The sequence below is a fragment of the Chrysochloris asiatica genome, unplaced genomic scaffold (genome assembly GCF_000296735.1).
Source record: "Chrysochloris asiatica unplaced genomic scaffold, ChrAsi1.0 scaffold00098, whole genome shotgun sequence".
Lineage (NCBI taxonomy): Eukaryota > Metazoa > Chordata > Mammalia > Afrosoricida > Chrysochloridae > Chrysochloris > Chrysochloris asiatica.
Genome location: NW_006408616.1, coordinates 3,460,621 through 3,479,146, shown reverse-complemented (window position 1 = coordinate 3,479,146; position 18,526 = coordinate 3,460,621). Strand labels below are relative to the sequence as shown.

The window sequence follows — 18,526 nt, the reverse complement described above, 5'->3', positions numbered from 1 at the left end:
ACAACAACAACAACAATTACTGATGAAGCTGCCATAAACTTCGGACTATTTTACTGTGTCCAAGTCTACACAGAAGTTCTGTAGAAGAAAGGGTTGCGGATCTACTTACCAAAAATATCAGTCATTGAGAACACTATGGAGCACAAGTCTACTCTGACACGCATGAGTTCACCATGAATTAGCCATGGTTTGATGGCAATTGATGGTAGTGATGGTGGTAGTTGACTGCCATAGCCTCTTGCCTTATTTCTACACTTACTCTCGCAATTTCTTTTCCTACACATAACCACTTGAGTATTTTCTCTAACCCACTTAAAATCCCTCAGTAGTTACCCTACAGGTTCTGGGTAACTAGAACCTCACCTTTGTTTGTCCAATCTACTACTGGCTCCCTCTGACATTTATGACATTCCAGACTGCTGGTGGTATTCACCTACTGTTATGTACTATAACTATAATCTACTATAATCTTTTCTCCCAGTCCCTTTGTTTGTGACTCTTCCTCTGCTTAGAATTCTTTTCTCAAACTCCTATATCTTTGCCCTGCTAATGTATTCAGATCCTACACCTGACATACCTAATTCCAGGATGCCTTCCTTGGCTTCTCTTGGCTGTGTTGTTGTTAAATGCTGTCCAGTCGGTTTTGACCCATAATGACCCTGTATAGGGTTTCCGAGGAGCAACTAGTAAGCTTGAACCACTGATCTTCTGGTTCAAATGACTTTGCAATCTGGTGCATTAGCCCACAGAGCCACACCAGGGGTCTCTTTTCTGTGTCTCCAAATTATTTTCTGGATATTTTTATCACTGAATTAACAGTACTGCATTATCATTGTCAATGTACATCCCTCACCAGACTCGCAGAGCTCTTACAGAGCAGTCATTATATGTGAATCCCTCTTTGTATCTCTCATTACCACACAAAGTATGTAGCATATACTGCTTAGTAAATGATGATTGGATTAATAAATTAATAAATATATCCATGTATATGGAAGAAAGTAATAATCCTAAACAGCTATTTACAATAAGTTTGAGTAAGTGACTGATGGTTTTATAATAGAATACTCACATTAAATTAAAAAAAACCTTTGATCATGAATTATGGATACGTATTTGTTTGTTTGTTTGTTTTACAAGTGTAATGATATGGTTGCTTCCTGTAGGATAGGTTTTTAGAGAATAAGACTCTATGCAGTGTATCTATGTAGTAGAATTATGAACATTAAGTGGTAAAACTAGCATATTGCTGTGTTGGCCCAGCTGATCTCTACGCTCATTCTCAACTTTGAAATTCTAGGTTAATCTGTTTATTTGTATATTCAAAAAACATTAGACAATAAAGAAATACTAGCAATATTTTAAATTATTAAAAATATGGAATTAACCTCTTAAATGTATGAGATATTCTACCTTGTGAATATGTCTCCCACGAAAATATTTAAAACTTTGTGAAAAAAATGTTTTATTGAACTTAAAAATTATAAATGTTAACACATTTTTACTTTTGTTATTTGAAGGGAATTTCATTGATTAAGGGAAAATACATGACTAGGATTTGGAAATATTCAAAACTAATAAATATACAGAGTGAATTACTAACACTATAACAAATCATTTTTAGAATATGTCTAAAAGATGCTATACTGTATGATATAATATAGCCTTTTCTCCCAGTTTCAGCAGCAGTGAACTGAAAATTAGCTAGTTTTGTAGTAGCAACCTTTTGGAATTTATTTTATAATGTTGTTTATTCTACATATAGAACAGTGCTCTATAATATGCTGTTATATTCTAGAGAAAACTTATCATTTGGACTTTGAAATGGGTTTATTTTCCATTTTGGTTCCTACCCCTACCCTTTTTCATGTTTCCCTGAGTAGGGAAAGAGTACTAAATTAGATTAAGAGCCAGAAGGTGTTCTAATGCTGACTTTGCTTTTACCTAAATGTGGGATATTTAGGTAAAGGCAATTTGTTTATTTGGCCAAGTGGGGTCTTGTTTCCTTACCAACATATTGCTGTATTGGCCCAGCTAATCCCTTTGATCATTCTCAACTTTGAAATTCTACGTTTATCTGTTTATTTAGATATTGAAAAAAAATTAGACAATAAAACTCATGATAATAATAAAACAAAATACATTTCATAACTTAATCCATAAAATACAAAAGTTTAGGATTGTTGTTAAATGCCATGGAGTCGGTTCTGATTTATAGCTACCCTATAGAGGGTTTCTGAGGCTTTATATCTTCAAAGGAGTGGAAAGTCTCATCTTTTTCCTGCGGAGCAGCTGGTGGGCTCGAACGGTGGACCTTATGGTTTGAAGTCCAGTGCTTAGCATTATAGAGCCACTAGGCTCCCAAAGTTTAGGATATCTCATATTTATAATAAATTTGTAGGTTAAAAAAAAACAAAAAACACTGGTATTTTAGGGAATAAAATGCCATCAATTCTGAGCATTTTACAAGAAGAGCAGAAAAAGAGATATGACCCAAAACAAAGGAGAAGGTACTATTTAACATATTAAAGCATGGAATGTGCCAGTAGCTCTTCAAAGACATTGTGGCAAGAGTACAGGACATGTGAAGGAGTGCAGCAGAAAAGTCTGCAAACATAGACCCAGGACTGTATTGTGAAATCTCTTGAACACCATACTGAGGGATTTGGTTATTATTCTCTATGTAATAGTAAATGATCAAAAGTTTTAAAAACAAACAAGTATAATATGTAAATACAAAACTCATTTAGAAGTAATTGACCTATGAGAAATAGCTTGTTGTTGCTGTTGAGTGCTGCCAATTTGGTTCTGACCCATAGTGACTTTGTATAGGGTTTCCAAGAAGCGACTGGTGAGCTTGAACTGTCAGCTTCATGCTTCAAGCCGACTTTGCAATCCAGTGCATTAACCCACAGCACCACACAGCTTAGTATCTGGTTTGATCCTTGTGATAACAGAATCCTTTACAGTCAGACAGAATCTCCCTATTAACTGTTTATATACCTGGAGGTTCTTTGTAACTCAGCACAAAGTGTGAACGAGGCAACAATCTTTATTGACAGGAATTGAAACCCTTCTTTACAATAATACTTCTGAAATCTGCATGCACATTACAGTTATCAGAGAAGATTTGTAAAATGCTGATGGTTGGGTCTCACTCCTAGAGTTTCTGATTTATTTGGTCTGGGAAGCAGCCTGAGCATTGATGCTGTTTAGTATACCAGGTGATTTGAATATATGTTCAAGTTGGAGAATTACTGCACTAAAGCAATAAACTATAGTTTCTTTCTTTTTCTAATTCATTTTGTCCACATTTTAAAGTATATAAAATTTGAATGTCTCTTATAACCCTTGCATGTATTTAATGTGAGTTTACTTAACTCTTTGCTCCAAAATGCTCTCATTAAATTTATGGCATACCTTATACACAATGGCATCTTAGGGGAAAGTGTGCTATATACAATTAATACTTAGGGCCCAAATCCATTAAATAGGGAAGAGACAGTTTCTTTAACAAATGGTGCTGCAAAACTGGATATCCATTTGCAGAAATATGTAACAAGATTCATATCTCACACCATATACAAAAACAAATTCAAAATTTATCAGAGACCTAAATGTAAAACCCAAGATTATAAAGATCATCAAAGAAAAAATAAGAGCAAACTTAGGGTTCTTAATTTGTGGCATAGAGAAATAGATTATAGCCATAATAAAAATGTACAAGCCAAGAGAGAAAAAGCAAAACAACTAGGACCTCTTAAGAATTAAACACTTGTGTGCATCAAAAGAGTTCTTCAAAAGAGTAAAAAGAAGTTCTGCAGACTAGGTAAAGATTTTTTTGGCAAGGACATATCTGACAAGGGACTAATATCTAAACTTTATAGAAAACTTCAAAATCGCAAGAACGAAAAGAAACAATCCAATTTCAAAATGGTAGACAGGAATATAAAGTGAACAATAGCACATGTAGGAAACATAATCCTCAGAACAATCAACCATCTGAGACCAAAAAAGCAACAGTTTTCCAAAAACAAAGCTCATAAGCAGGAAGGGTCAGGGAAGAAGAATGAATGGAAATGAGGAACCAGGGAGGAAGTGGGAACTGTGCTGTTGTTACATTGGGAGGATTGCAACAGATTTCATGAAATAAAACAAAACAATGTATGAATACCTGAATGAAAAACTCATTTGCTCTGAAAACTTTCACCCAAACCATAATAAATAAATAAGTAAAATATAATAGACGCACTAACACCCCATTGACATTGATTCGAGTTGATTCCAATTCAAAATGTACAGAGATTTCAAGACTGTCTTTTTTTTTTTTTTTCTTGAAACTTTGTATTGCAAATTGAGTGAAGGTTTACAGAGCAGATCATAAGTTTTACATTAGTTAAATCATATACTTCATCTCTTCTCAATGATTGCAATCCCTTCACACAACAATAGTTTCCCACTTCCTCCTTGTGATTCTAATTTGTATCCCAGCATCCTTCCCAACCATTCTGAACTTTGTCCTTGGACAAATGTTGCCCTTTTGATCTTGAATACTTAACCATTCCTTGGTGAGCATACCTATTTACCTATATAACCTGCTGTGTTTCCCACCCCCACCCCCAATACCTATCTATAGCTTGGCTGAAAATTGGGCCACGAGAGTGAGTTCAGTTCCAGACCTGAAGGGCCATAGTCTTAGATTGCTTCAGTCTCTTTTTGATCAGTAAGCACAATCTGTTTTATAATTTTGAGTTTTATTTGAGGATGTGTTTATGGGAGCAGAAAGCTTAATCATTCTCCCACAGAGTGGCTGGCACATTTGAACTGCCAATCCTGTGGTTAGCAGACCACTGCTTATCCTGCAGTGCCACTAGGGATCTTATAAAATATAATACTTACATGCATGTGGCACTGTAGAATAAGCACTGGACTGCTAAAAACAAGGTTGGCAGTTCACACCCACCAGATGCTCCTGGGAGGTCGCTATGAGTTGGAACTGACTCAGTGGCATTTAACACAACAACAACAACACATAGAAACAATTAAATGTAAAAGAGCTACAGTAACTGATGATAACTTTTCACCAATATGGCTGGTTGCTTGTCTGTTTGTTATTCTGGTTTGCATCTTCTTCTCACACTGAACTGGCCCCTATGTTGGTCTGTACTGGGATGTCTGCATTTTATTTTATAGAACTTCATCTTACATTCTGCTCAACCACTTTTTGATTCTTTAATCCATTGTTTCCAATTGGTTTCTATAAAATAGACTTATCTTTCTTTTTCCCAGTATGCTCCGGAAATGCTGGCTGTAGTAGTTTTAGTTTTCAGGTTGAACTCTAAGACACTGTGGCTTTTTGTTTCCTTGCTTTTGTTGTCTTTTTCTTTATAGTTTCACTCCAGTGGCAGTGATAAGTTTAAACCCTTTTGGCTAAAAGAAAGCCTTCTGATTTGCTATCATTGATAAAAATAGATCTGCCTTATAATGTTCTTCATGTTCGCTCTCCCTTCTTTCCCCTCCTTCCTTTACTCTTTCTTTTTTCTTTTTTCCCCTTCTCTTTATCTGTCTCTGCCTCACTTCCTTTTGTCTTATTCACCCTGCCACACACACTCACCAATCAAAATTTAAGAAATTATTCAGATGTCATGAAATGAATTGAAGGAGAAAGAAAATGAAGAGGGACTTTGAAAGTGAGAAATCAAACATCAGAAAGAGCTCTGGAGATGTGCCATGCTAATGTGAAAAAGAACAGGTTGAAAAACTATCTAGGTGTTGCTCACTAGGACTTAATCATGGAATGCATGTCTAACTACTTTGTTAATGTATTTTACCTTTTTAAAACCATCTTCTTCACTAGAATTTAAACTTCATGGGAATAGGATCTTGGCCACCATGTGTACTAATATATCCTTACTGACTACTCAGTTTCTGTCACAGAGTAGATGCTCATTAAATATTTCCAAACAGCTGATTTAATGTGCAAAAGGAGTAGTCAGAAAGAATAAAGTGTCAGATATGTGATTTTCAGCAGGATCTTAGATTCTCAATCGTATAACCAATAATTAACATTAACTAATGATTATGATCATGTTCACCACGAGTATTTTGTTTAACTATTTGAGGAAGAATGAAATAAAAGAAAAAAATCTAGAAACTTTAATTAAGGCAGCATCTGCATTAGTCAATAATGTGGTATTGCTGCAAAAATGACTAATATCTCAGGGTACATTTTCTAGAAATTTTTGTTCAGTTCAAAGAAAATGTGATTCTGGTGTGCAGGATTATTTATTGATATGAATCACATACTCTAACAGGAGTACTAGCAAAGCAGAAGGTATTCCAAAGATGACAACCCAAACAGAAGGCGTATAGTGTGAGGAGTGGTTCAACTACTCAAGGACATACACATAACAGAGAGCTCTGTCAAAAAGGGTTCAAGAGACTGGAGTCTAGAATGAGTTTCTATGACCATGTACAAGTCAATTCTCTTTGGCATTAGTTTTCCCATCTGTAAAAGTCTAAATTCTCTTCCAGGTCTAAAATTCTAGAATTTAAAATTTTCAGTCTGTGTCAACATGAGAATTAGATCTGGATAAATTAATAATGTAAAATGATCCAGGGTCAGTTAGTTTTGTTTTAGACGATATAATTGTTCTAACACATATTTCAGTTCAATCAAAGGGATAAGTTTTTACCCATTGATTGTGGTGATGGTTATGTGCTGTGTGATGTCAGTTCTGACTCATAGTGACCTTATATAGGGTTTCTGAGACTGTAGATCTTTACAGTACAGAAAGCCTCATCTTTCTCCTGCAAAGTAGCTGGTAGATTTGAACTTCTGACCTTGTACTTAGAAGCCCAACTCATAACCCACTATGTTACTAGAGCTCCTTTTTTATTTGTTTTATTTTTTACAAGCCGAAGTTTTAATGTTAGTAACATGAAAACAGCAATGAATGTCATTGCTCAGATCCCTTGTTGTTGTTGTTTAGTGTACTCTCCAGTTGGTTGACTCATGGTGACCTTGTGCACAACAGAATAAAACACTGCCCACTCCTGTGCCTTCATCACAATTCTTATACTCGAACCCATTGCTGCTGCCATTGTGCCAGTCCATCTCATTGGAAGTCTTCCTCTCTTTTTTTTGCTGACCCTCCACTGTACCAAGCATGATGTTCCTCTCCAGGGGCTGGTACCTTGTGATACCATGTCCAAAGTATGAGAGACAAAGTCTCACCATCATGACTTGTAAGGAGTATTTTGGCTGTATGTCTTTCAACACAGATTTATTCTTCTGGCAGTCCATAGTATTTTCAGTATTCTTATCCAACACCATAACTCAAATGCATCAGTTCTTCTATGGTGTTCTTTATTCATTGTCCAATTGTCATTTGCATACGAGGCAATTGAAAATACCATGGTTAGGTGGACCTTCATCCTCAAACTGATACCTTTTAGAGCTCCTTTTTAACCATTACCTTAGTACAATAATACAATGGCTTTTTTATGCAAAGTACTGGTATTTTCATCATAGTCAATATTATGTATGTAATTATTCATTAAGTTAAAGGTTGAACCTGATAATTTCTAATTCTAGAATTTTCTAATTCTGTCTAAGGTGACCCAAGGCATAATTCTCAAGTGAGTGTTTTAGCAAGTTTGTAAGACAGTGTATTGAATTGAAGAAATCATTTATCATAAGACAAGGAGGGTGGGAAATATGGAGCACAAAACTTCTTCCCTTTGATTCGCTCTATCACGTTCAGCAGGTTCAAGGTCAGCTGCCGCCATTAATGATTCCTGTATTCCCTCCTGATCAACGGACACTGGCTGCAGCTGCCCAGCAAGGATTCCTCCTTCCTCCAGGCTTCAGCTATAAAGCTGGATGTAGTAAGTACCATTGACTTGTTATTTGTGAGTGGGTGGAGGGCATGCCTTTATCTTAGGCTCTTTAATATCACTGCCACACCAAGATATGAGAGCACCCATATAGCATTTTTGTTTTAAAAACACACACACAAAAAATAGGTGGAAAAGCATTTGTTTTGATATTTAAATGAGCTTAGGTTATTTCTGCTCTTCTGAAGGCAATATTTGCTCTTTGTTCATTGGGTTTCATAACTTCTATTTTCAGTATATTCTTTAAATTGAGTGGAATTTTTGGGTTCATTTTATTTTTGCATAGGTAATATTGACTGTGGGAGTCCTAGATTAGGAGCTGGGCTGCACACCACAAGGTCAGTTGTTTGAATCTACAGTCGCTCCACAGTAGAAGGATGAGACTTTCTGCTCCCATAAATATGTACAGCCTTGGAAACACTATACAGGGTTGCTATGAGTCAGAACTGCCTTGAGGGCATACAACCATCACCACCACCATTAATATTTATTGTTAGGTGCCCTGGTGGCATGAGAGTTAAGCCCTCACCTCCTAACCAGAAAATTGGTAGTTAGAACCCACCCGAAGGAGAAAGATGTGGTAATGTATTTCCTTACTGTCTTGGAATCCCTGTGGGGCAGTTCTGTTCTGCCTCATAAGTTCCCTGTGAGTCATATTTGACTCAATGGCTATAGCATATAGATTATATTAATAGGCTTGTCAATAACTTTCCATTGCCCTTTAAAATAAGTCCAAATTATCAAATGTAATTAGTGTGTCTTCCATTATTGGTTTCTTCCTGTACATACAGTTTAGTTTGTCACTGTTGTTGTAATTTAAGTGCTGTTGAGTTGGTTCCAACTCATAGCAACCCTGTGTAGGGTTTCTGAGGAGTGACTAGTGAGTTTGAACTACCAACTTTGTGGCTCAAACCAACCTTGCATACTCCCGTGCTTATCCTAAAATGCCACACCAGGACTCCTTGTATCCTTTAAAAAAAAAAAAAAAAAAGTTTATTGTGACTTGAGTGATAGTTTATATGGGAGAACATCGGTTTTGCACGCATCCTATCGTATTTCATTTCATTGAAATGATTACAATCCTCTCCATGCATCATCATTCAACAGTATTTGCTTCTATTCCCTCTGTTGTGTGTGTGTGATTTTATGTTTACAAAAACACTTAGGAATATATAGTCATTTTAACAACCAAAGGGCACATTCTGCAAGCCTGCCTCCCAGCCACAAACACAGTCTTTCTCTTCCCATGAGTCTAGAGTCCTCAGCTGCTCTATTTCTCATGTCATCATCTCTGCCTCCATCACTGGTGTTGCTGCTTCTCTGGCTAGAGTCCCGCATTCCGCTCATGCTCTTCTCCCCTGATGGTCCTAGGTTCTTCTGTTCCTGGAATGTAACATTAATTACTCCCCCCCCCCCTTATGTTATAAAACTTCTGCCTTTACAGTTGTGACCATTGCAATTAGTCATGACAACAATTACTCACTTATCCCCATCTTCTTTCACCAGACCCGTCTATCCTTGTATCCTTTTATTTCTCAGACCAAACCATACCGTTTCTTGACTTTGCACTTGTATATTCATTGTTCCACATTTTTGGCCACTCTATCTAGGACATTCTTATTTGATCCCTTTCAGAGCTGTTGGTGTTGGTAACCAGGCACAACCTAGATGTTCTACTTTCAGAGCCTTGGAGATGGATATTCACATTTCATTAGTCCATTTAGAATTCCAAGTCTCTTTAGTTCTTATCATTCTTCTTTCTTCTACACATGGAGAGACCAATAGCTGTACCTTATATAGCCAGTCTTGATCTTTTAAGATCCCAAATAATACACAACAAAGTTGGGTGAAGAACAGTGTCTTTGTGGACTATGTTGTGCCGATAGACCTTGGTGTCCCCTAAGACTATGGTTCAGAGCCTCAGGCCCAGCAACTCGTTGCCTGAAGTTGTTTGATAATATCTAAGAAATTTTCGTCATTTTGCCTCTGTATACTCCACCATATTCTTAATTGTGTTTGCAGGAAAGTTAAATACCCATATACAATATCCTTTTTCAAACTCTTATATATTTGTGGAATATATACATTTATGTACATATACCACTCTTCCATACCCATTTAGCCTGTGTCTCTGTTCATGTTACCTACCCAAAGAACATTGTTGTCCCAAGATTGTGTTTCTATTACTAGCTCTTCTTTCCTCTTTAGCCCTTGCATACCTCCCTGTATCTTCACCTGTCTTCTTGAGTCTTTTGCTAAAATTTCATTTTATATTAAGCAATTTTTATACTTACCTTCAAAGCTTAAAGTTTTAAGTGAAACCACTTCTTTTTATAACCTTGGGAATAAAATAGAATACAGCTTCTATAGTTGCTGGAAAGCTTGGAGTTATCACCATGCAAACTCTAGAACTAAACAGAAGCCAGTTGCAAAAGAAAGTGCCACTCTTGTTGACATTTGGCACTTGAATCAGTTTGATTGAGAAAGTGGGTGGAAGTGAGAAGTAGTCCAGATAATTTCCTCACTAATCACAGAGATAGACTCCTGCTGTGGCAATGTAGGATCAGCACTGGACTGTGAATCACAAGGTCAGCAGTTCAAATCTACCAGCTGCTACTCAAAAACCCTATACAGCATCACTATGAGTCAGAACTGACTTGAAGGCACTTAGCAACAACAAATAAAATCATAGGAATAGGAAAAGAAACAACTGAAGCCTTTTCTCATTAGCAGACTTTCAACGATGCTATAGATCACATGATAACATTTTATAAGACCAATGACATATTTATTTCAAAATCCTTTTTTAAACAATGTGAAAGATGACTATGCACATGGACCTCACCAGATGGAATACATATAAATTGAATTGACTATATCTATGGGAAGAGATAGAGAAAGAGTTCCATATCATCAGCCAAAATAAGACCAGGAGCAAACTGTACAACAGACCATCAATTGCTCAGATGCAAATTCAGGCTGAAGCTGAAGAAAATTAAAACAAGTCCCTGAGGACAAAATAGACCCTTAAACTTATTCCACACCAAGAACAGATTTTTGATGTATAAACACCAGTAACTGAAGATCAGAAGTTGTGGATGACATCAAGAGCATCATGTATGAAGAAAGTAACAGGTCATTAGGAAGACAAGAAAGAAAGAAGACCAAAATGGATGTCAGAAGAGACTCTGAAAGTTGATCTCCAGTGTAGAGATGAGATGCTATAATAAGTGAAAGAAATGAAGAGGTAAAAGAGCTGATCAGAAAATTACAAAGGGCATTTTAAGAAGACAAAGTCAGGTACTGAAATGAAATGTACAAAGACCAGGAGTTAGAAAACTAAAAGGAAAGAACAAGTTCAGCATTTTTCAAGCTGAAAGAACTGAAGACAAATTCAAGTCTGAACTTGAAATATTAAAGAATTCTGTGAGCAAAATATTGATGTAGTAATCATCAAAAGGAGCTCTGGTAGCGTAGTGGTTACGAATCGGGCTGTGAACCGCAAGGTCAGCAGTTCGAAACTACCAGTGGTTCTGTGAGAGAAAGATGAGGCTTTCTGCTCCAGTAAAGATTTACAGTCTTGGAAACCCTGTGCAGGGTTGCTATGAGTCAGAACCGACTCCACGGCACTTAACAACAACAACAACAAGTCATCAAAAGAATATGGAAGGGAATATACAGAGTCACCATACCAAAAAGAAATGGGTGATGTTCAACCATATCAAGAGGTACCACATTGTCAAGAACCAATGTTATAGAAGGAAGAAGCCCTAGCTACACTGAATGCTAAGGGAATTGTTGGAGTACAAATTGAAATCTTTCGACAAACCGATGCAGCACTGGAGGCACTCATACATCTGTGCCAAGAAATTTGGAAGATAGCTACCTGTACATGATGATATGATACAAAAATGTACATATTTGTGCCCATTCCTTTCATTGGACAATATCATTAATATCACATGCAAGTAAAATTTTGCTAAAGATAATTTAAAAATGGCTGCAACAGTACATTCACAGGGAACTGTCAGAGGTTCAAGCTGGAGTCAGAGGATGACTTGGAATGAGGGATATCACTGCTGATGTCAGATGGATCTTAGCTGAAAGCAGAGAATACCAGAATGATGTTTACTTGTGCTTTACTGACTATGCAAAGGCTTTTAATTGTATGGATCATAACAAACTTTGGATAACATTGTGAAGAATGAATATTCCAGAACACTTAAATGTGCTCCTGAGGAATGTGTACATAGGCCAAAAGGCAGTCATTCAAACAGAACAAGGGGACACATAACGGTGTAAAATCAGGAAAGGTGTGCTTAAGGGTTGTATTCTTCTGTCATACTTACTCATTCTGTATGCTGAACTAATCATATGAGAAGCTGGATTGTATGAAGAAGAATGTGGCATCAGGACTGGAGGAAGACACATTAACAACTTGCGATATGTAGATGATACAACTTTTCTTGCTAAAAGTGAAGAGGACTTAAAATACTTATTGATGAAGATCATAGGTCACAGCCTTCAGTATGGGTTGCACCTCAATATAAAGAAAACAAAAGTCCTCATCACTGGACCAATAATAAACATCTTGATAAATGGGGAAAGATTAAAGTTATCAAACACTTTATCATTTTGATTGGATCCACAATCAACACTCATGAAAGCAGCAATCAAGAAAACAGTGCATTGCATTAGGCAAATCTGCCGCACAAGACATCTTCGAAGTGTTCAAAATCAAAGACATCAGATTGGGGACTAAGGTGTGCCTGACCCAAGCCATGGTATTTTCAAAAGCTTTATATACATGCGAAAGTTGGACAATGAATTAGGAAGACCATAGAATTAGTGCATTTGAGTTTTGGTGTTGGAGAAGAATATTGAAAGTACCATGGACTGCCAGAAGAACAAACAAATCTGTGTTGGAAGTATACCCAGAATGCTTGCCAGAAGCCAGGATGGCCAGAATTCAACTCTGATACTTGGGACATTTTATAGGAGGAACTAGTCCCTGGAGAAAGGACATCATGCTTGGTAAAATGGAGTGTCAGCAAAAAAAATTGGGAGACTGCCCCCGGTGAGATGCATTGGCACAGTGGCAGCAGCAATGGGCTCAAGCCTAACAATGATTGTGAGAATGATGCAAGACCAGGAAGTGTTTTGTTCTGTTGCACATACGTTTGCTATGAATAGGAACTAACTCAATGGCACCTAACAACAACAATAACTTTGTGGTTAAGAATTGGGCTGCTAGCGCTTCTCCCATAAAGTTTTACAGCCTGGGAAACCCTGTACAGGATCAATATGAGTACGAATCATCTGGGCAGCACACAACCATCACCACCACCCCATTGTCAACCACATGTGACTTCTCTGGTTACCACTTGTTACAATTTGAGTGATGTTGTTGTTGTTGTTAAATGCCATTCTGATCCACAGTGACCCTGTATGTGGTTTCTAAGGAGCAGCTGGTGAGCTTGAACCGCCAACCTTGTGGTTCAAACCAACCTTGCAGTCCAGTGCATTAGCCTACAGCACTATACCATCCATCCAATTTGAGTGATATTAATGTACAATTTCATTGTGCTTTAGTGAAAGAGACTGAACAGCTATGTTAAAAAATCAAATTGTACTTCTCAAATCAATGCAATTCTCTTAGTTGCCTGGTGATGGTATAATAGAAATACCACAAGTTAGTAGCTTTAACAAGCAGAAATTTGTTTATTCATGGTTTATTTACAATGTTAGAAGTCTGAATTCTGGGCACCAACCCTAAGGGAAGAAAGACTCTTTCTCACTCTGTCAGCTCTGAGGAAGGTCCTTTCTCCTTTTTCCTAGGTTCCTTGGCAATTATTCGCATGAATCTTCTCTTTCATATTTTCTTGTTTGCTAAACTATTCTTTTATGTATTAAAAGAGATTGACTTAAAACACATGCTAGACTAATACAGACTTGCTAACATAACAAAGAAAACTCATTTCCAAATGTGATTATAACCAGAGCGTAGGGATTAGGATTTTCAGCACCAGTTATAGGGTACGTTTGAGGGTAAAGACACCCAATTAAATCATAAAAGCAATCTGCTCAGTTTAGTTCACCTGCACATGCAGAGTTTCTTCTTCTGACCCTCACCACCTAGAGCTGTGTCACTTCTCACTACAGACGACAAAGTGTGTCCAAAACATTAGACGATAACTGGAAGCTTTGGGCTTCCCATTACGCCCTCACTTCTGGCCTGCCAGGTTCCACTACTTTCTTAGGTTTGATAATTTGCTAGTGTGACTCACAGAACTCAGGAAAGGAATATACTTAAGACAGTTTCATTATAGCAAAAGGATACAAATGAAGACACTCATAGGGCTGAGTTGGGATGGTTCACAATATGCGGGCATCCATCTTTCTCCCACATACACTGATGTCTATCACCAATCAGAACGTTCTTGGAGCTTTTATGTCCAGATCCTTTATTGGGGCCTAATACTTGGGCATGATTGATTGAATCATACTCCAGCCTCTGCCTCTAGTAAGTTTGTACTGGTATCACAAGATTGGTCTTTCTGGTGTGTCTGGCCATTTCTCACCAAAGATTCACCCCATTACCACAAGCCCTCAGGTGGAACCTATAGATAAAAGACATTTCTATAAAAGTTCATGGGGAATTCTTAGGTTTTGACATTATCTCTGTGAAACCAAGAGTAAAGATCAAATTCTTTAAATTTAGACCCACGCCAACCTATCTTGATTTTCATTTCAAGCAAATATGAGAGGTCCGTCATTAGTAGTTGTCAAAAACCTAAATGGTTCTCATCAATCCATTCATAGAAAGAATGAATGATCCTTTTCAGAATACGTGTCTTGATAAAATAACATAAAGAAGAATTATCTAGAACTACAGAAAAAAATGAAAACGTTTCCATATGGGAAAAAGTAAAATAAAATTAATACACCAGGAACTTAACCTTCAGAGTTTGATTTAGTTTTCTGTTTTTCTAAAAGGTAAACTTTAGTTGAACATAGATATTTTCCCTTTAAGAAATATAATGGTAAAAATACTGTGTGGTGTGGAGACACACAATGTAATTGTTGACCTCTTTTATCTACTAGAATATACATAAAAAATACAGAACAAAAAATTAATTGCTGCATAGCCAAAAAGACTTCAGAATAAATGGACTATTTAGAAAAAAAAGCTTTAAAGAATGTTTCAGTCTATTCTTATCCATGAATATGTAGATCAGTTTACAAAATAAGGATATATGTAGAGTATATATATATACTCTGTGAATCGGGCTGCGAACCTTAAGGTCAGCAGTTCGAAACTACCAGCTACTCCGTGGGAGAAAGATCAGGCTTTCTACTCCCATAAAGATTTACACCCTTGGAAACCCTGTACAGGGTTGCTATGGGTCGGAACTGACTCGACAGCACTTAACAACAACAACTATATATATATATACATATATCTAGAATATAAATGTTATTTTATATTCTGGTTATATATGTATATATGGAGTCCTGGTGTGGCGCTGTGGGTTAATGTGCCAGACTGCAAAGCCATTTGAACTGCAAGGTCAGTGGTTCAAGCTCACCCGCTGCTTCTCGGAAACCCTATACCAGGTTGCTATGCTTTGGAATTGACTTGAGGGTGGCACTTAATCAACAACAATATATATATATATATATATAAAATAAGTAAGAGAAGTTGAAAACACTGGCTTAATCCATTAACCCAATTCAGAGATCAGTTCATTCAGGAGAAAAATTAATCAATATTCTGTAGTTTCAACCTGTTAGTTCTATTAAACTATAAACACAACCCATATTGTATGTCAAATAATTGAATTTCCCAATTGTAAATTATATTTTTAGGTAATAGCTGGTTTTAATCATAAAACAATCATTACATTAAACCCCTTTAAATAAATTAGAAAAAAAACTAAGTTTTTAATTCTGAATGTTAAAATAACAGTGTTTTTTGCAAATGAATTGGTGCAAGTACATTTTGAATGGCCCATGGACACAGTCCATTGGTGTCTTCTATAATGTCTATTAACCATAGACTGCACCGTTGGAAGTCAGGTCTGTGTTTTTCAAATAGAATTTAAATACCTTTGACACCAGAAGAATAGTTTATATGTTGTTAGAAAGACACCACTTTTGTGTTTCCCTGTCATAGAAAAATTTTATTATAAAGGTAGAAAAATAACTTTATATCCATATGTTGGTGCTAGCTCAACATTTTAGCCTTGAGAAAGACTTTTAAAGTAACTTGGTTGAAGGTCTGAAATTTGGTTAACATCAATTTCTCTGACTCCAATTCTCTTTTTACAACACATAGGTTTCTTGAACCTCAACCTCAAGTAACTACTGTTCCTTTAGAATGTGCATTTTAGGGTCCAAAATTAGTAGAGTCAGTACTTCTTAATTAATGCAGTCCTCTGCCCACCCCTTTTTCTGTGTAAGCATGAAATTTCTAGTCATATAACTATAATAGTTAAATGCTCTTGGAATTTCTGACAGGAAGATATTTTATGTGAAAATAAAATATGCAGAAAATGCAAAATTCAACAATAACCCATTTTATTTATATGATGTAAAGCAAACAATTGTAAAAAAAATTGACTTGATGGTTTAACAAAGAGTTTCAAATGGAATGTGTCAGCTTGCTATTAATACAGGGTCTATAGCATAGATTTTTTTATTATTTTGGACTAGTCACTGGAGAAGGATATCATGTTTGGCAAAGTATAGAGGGTCAGTAAAAAAGAGAAAGACGCCCGACAAGGTAGACACGGTGGTAGCAACAATGAAACTTAACAATTGAGGATGACACAGAACAGGTCAGTGTTTTATTCTGTTCTGTTCTGAGTCAGAAGCTACTTGATGGCAGCTAACAATGACATGTGGCACTGTGGGATAAAGCACCGGACCACAAGGTAGGTTTGAACCCCAAGGTTGATAGTTCAAACTCACCAGCCACTCCTGGGATACCCTATACAGGGTCACTAGGAGTCAGAACCGACGCAATGACACTTAACAACAACAATATCATAGATGTACATAGATCTAGTGCCACAATCCCAAAACCGTGTGCAAGATTCCCTAGGATCTTATTTTTTATAACAGCCTAGGGAATTATTTATTCACAGGAGCACACAGAATTTTTTAATCACAAGGGAAATATAGAGACATTTTAATCAAACACTAGTGTCCCTACCACAGTTATTTCTACCTTAATATTTAATAAAATAGATTGTTGTATATTTCCAATGGCCTCAGAGTGCCACAAAAAAATTACTGAGACCCTATTGTGGCGCTGTAAGATAAGCACTGGACTGCAAGGTCCGTTAGAAACGCAAGGTGGGCTGTTCAAACTCACCAGGCACTCAGGGTCGCTATAAGTCAGAACTGACTTGAAGGCTCTTAACAACAACAGCATTGGCCTTAACCCCAGAATGTATGAGAGCATTTTGTCTAGTCTGGTATGTACAAGTGTGTGTGTGTGTGTGTGTACCTCTTTTTACCTAGAAATTTACAATATTCTGAAGATCATCACTTGAGTCCTTTGTCTACACTAATTAGTTTTTGTTGTTGTTGTTTCTGGATTTAAAGTCTACACTTGTTTGTTTTGATTTAGTTAAACATATCGCACTTTGGCAACTACAAACTGAGAGATACTTGAAATGGAAGAGCATGTTGTTGAATTCAAGCTTTGCCTCATCCAGCTATGCTGACTGTCCTTTTCATATTACTCAACTTCAATATTTCCATCTGTAAAATGGATTTATAAAATCCATTTAACTCAGTGGTTACAGAGATTTGTTCACAGTGTTATGGAACAGTGCCTAACATTGTGTCTGTTTTACAAGGGGGCTTCAAAAAGCTCATGGATGAGTGAAATTAATATATAGTGGGATTTTTCCATGAACTTTATAAAGCCCTTCATATAAGGATGGATTTTTAAAATAATTTCCTAAAGAATGTTTAATAACAATTTGAGGTCCTGACACAATTTTTTTCCCCTAGTAATCCTTTGTTGTTGTCATTGGGTACTGTTGGTGTGGTACTGTAGGATAGATACTGGACTGCAAATTCTGTTTGAACCACAAGGTATTTAACAACAACAGACTCAAAACGACCCCATGTGACAGATTAGAACTGCTCCACTGGTCTTGGCTGTAATCTTTTCAGAAGCAGATGACCAGGTCTTTCTTCTGCTCAGCTGCAGCATGGATTTGCACTGCCAACTTTTGAATAGCAACAGGGACTTAACCATTGTGCCACCAGGAATCATTCTTAAAGCAATAAACATGCCACCACTGACACATGGGTGGTGGTTGAACTTGAGATTCATTGGCCCACTACTGAACCCCATCTCATCCATGCCACATGAGAATTCTACCAATGAACTACCACTGCCCTCACTGTTGTTGTTGTTAGGTGCCATCGAGTCAGTACTGACCTTATGCACAGCAGAACAAAACACTGCCTAATCCTGGGCCAGCCTCATTACTGTTGTCACGCATGAGTCCATCGATGCTGCCACTTGGCCAATCCAGTCCTTTATTTTTGCTCTGTGCCATAAGGTCAGTGTCAACTCATTGTTGTTGTTGCTAAGTGCCGTCAA

The 18,526-nt window shown here is 36.9% G+C and overlaps 1 protein-coding gene across 4 annotated transcripts in view; it reads left to right on the top strand.

The window, feature by feature from the left end:
* SOX5 (SRY (sex determining region Y)-box 5) overlaps window positions 1-18,526 on the top strand; it is a 592,387-nt gene that overhangs the window by 389,242 nt on the left and 184,619 nt on the right. For all 4 annotated transcript variants that reach the window (XM_006866949.1, XM_006866948.1, XM_006866950.1 and 1 more), the window contains one exon: window positions 7,770-7,890. In XM_006866949.1, coding sequence (XP_006867011.1) covers window positions 7,770-7,890 — 121 coding nt within the window. The remainder of the gene's footprint in view (window positions 1-7,769; window positions 7,891-18,526) is intronic.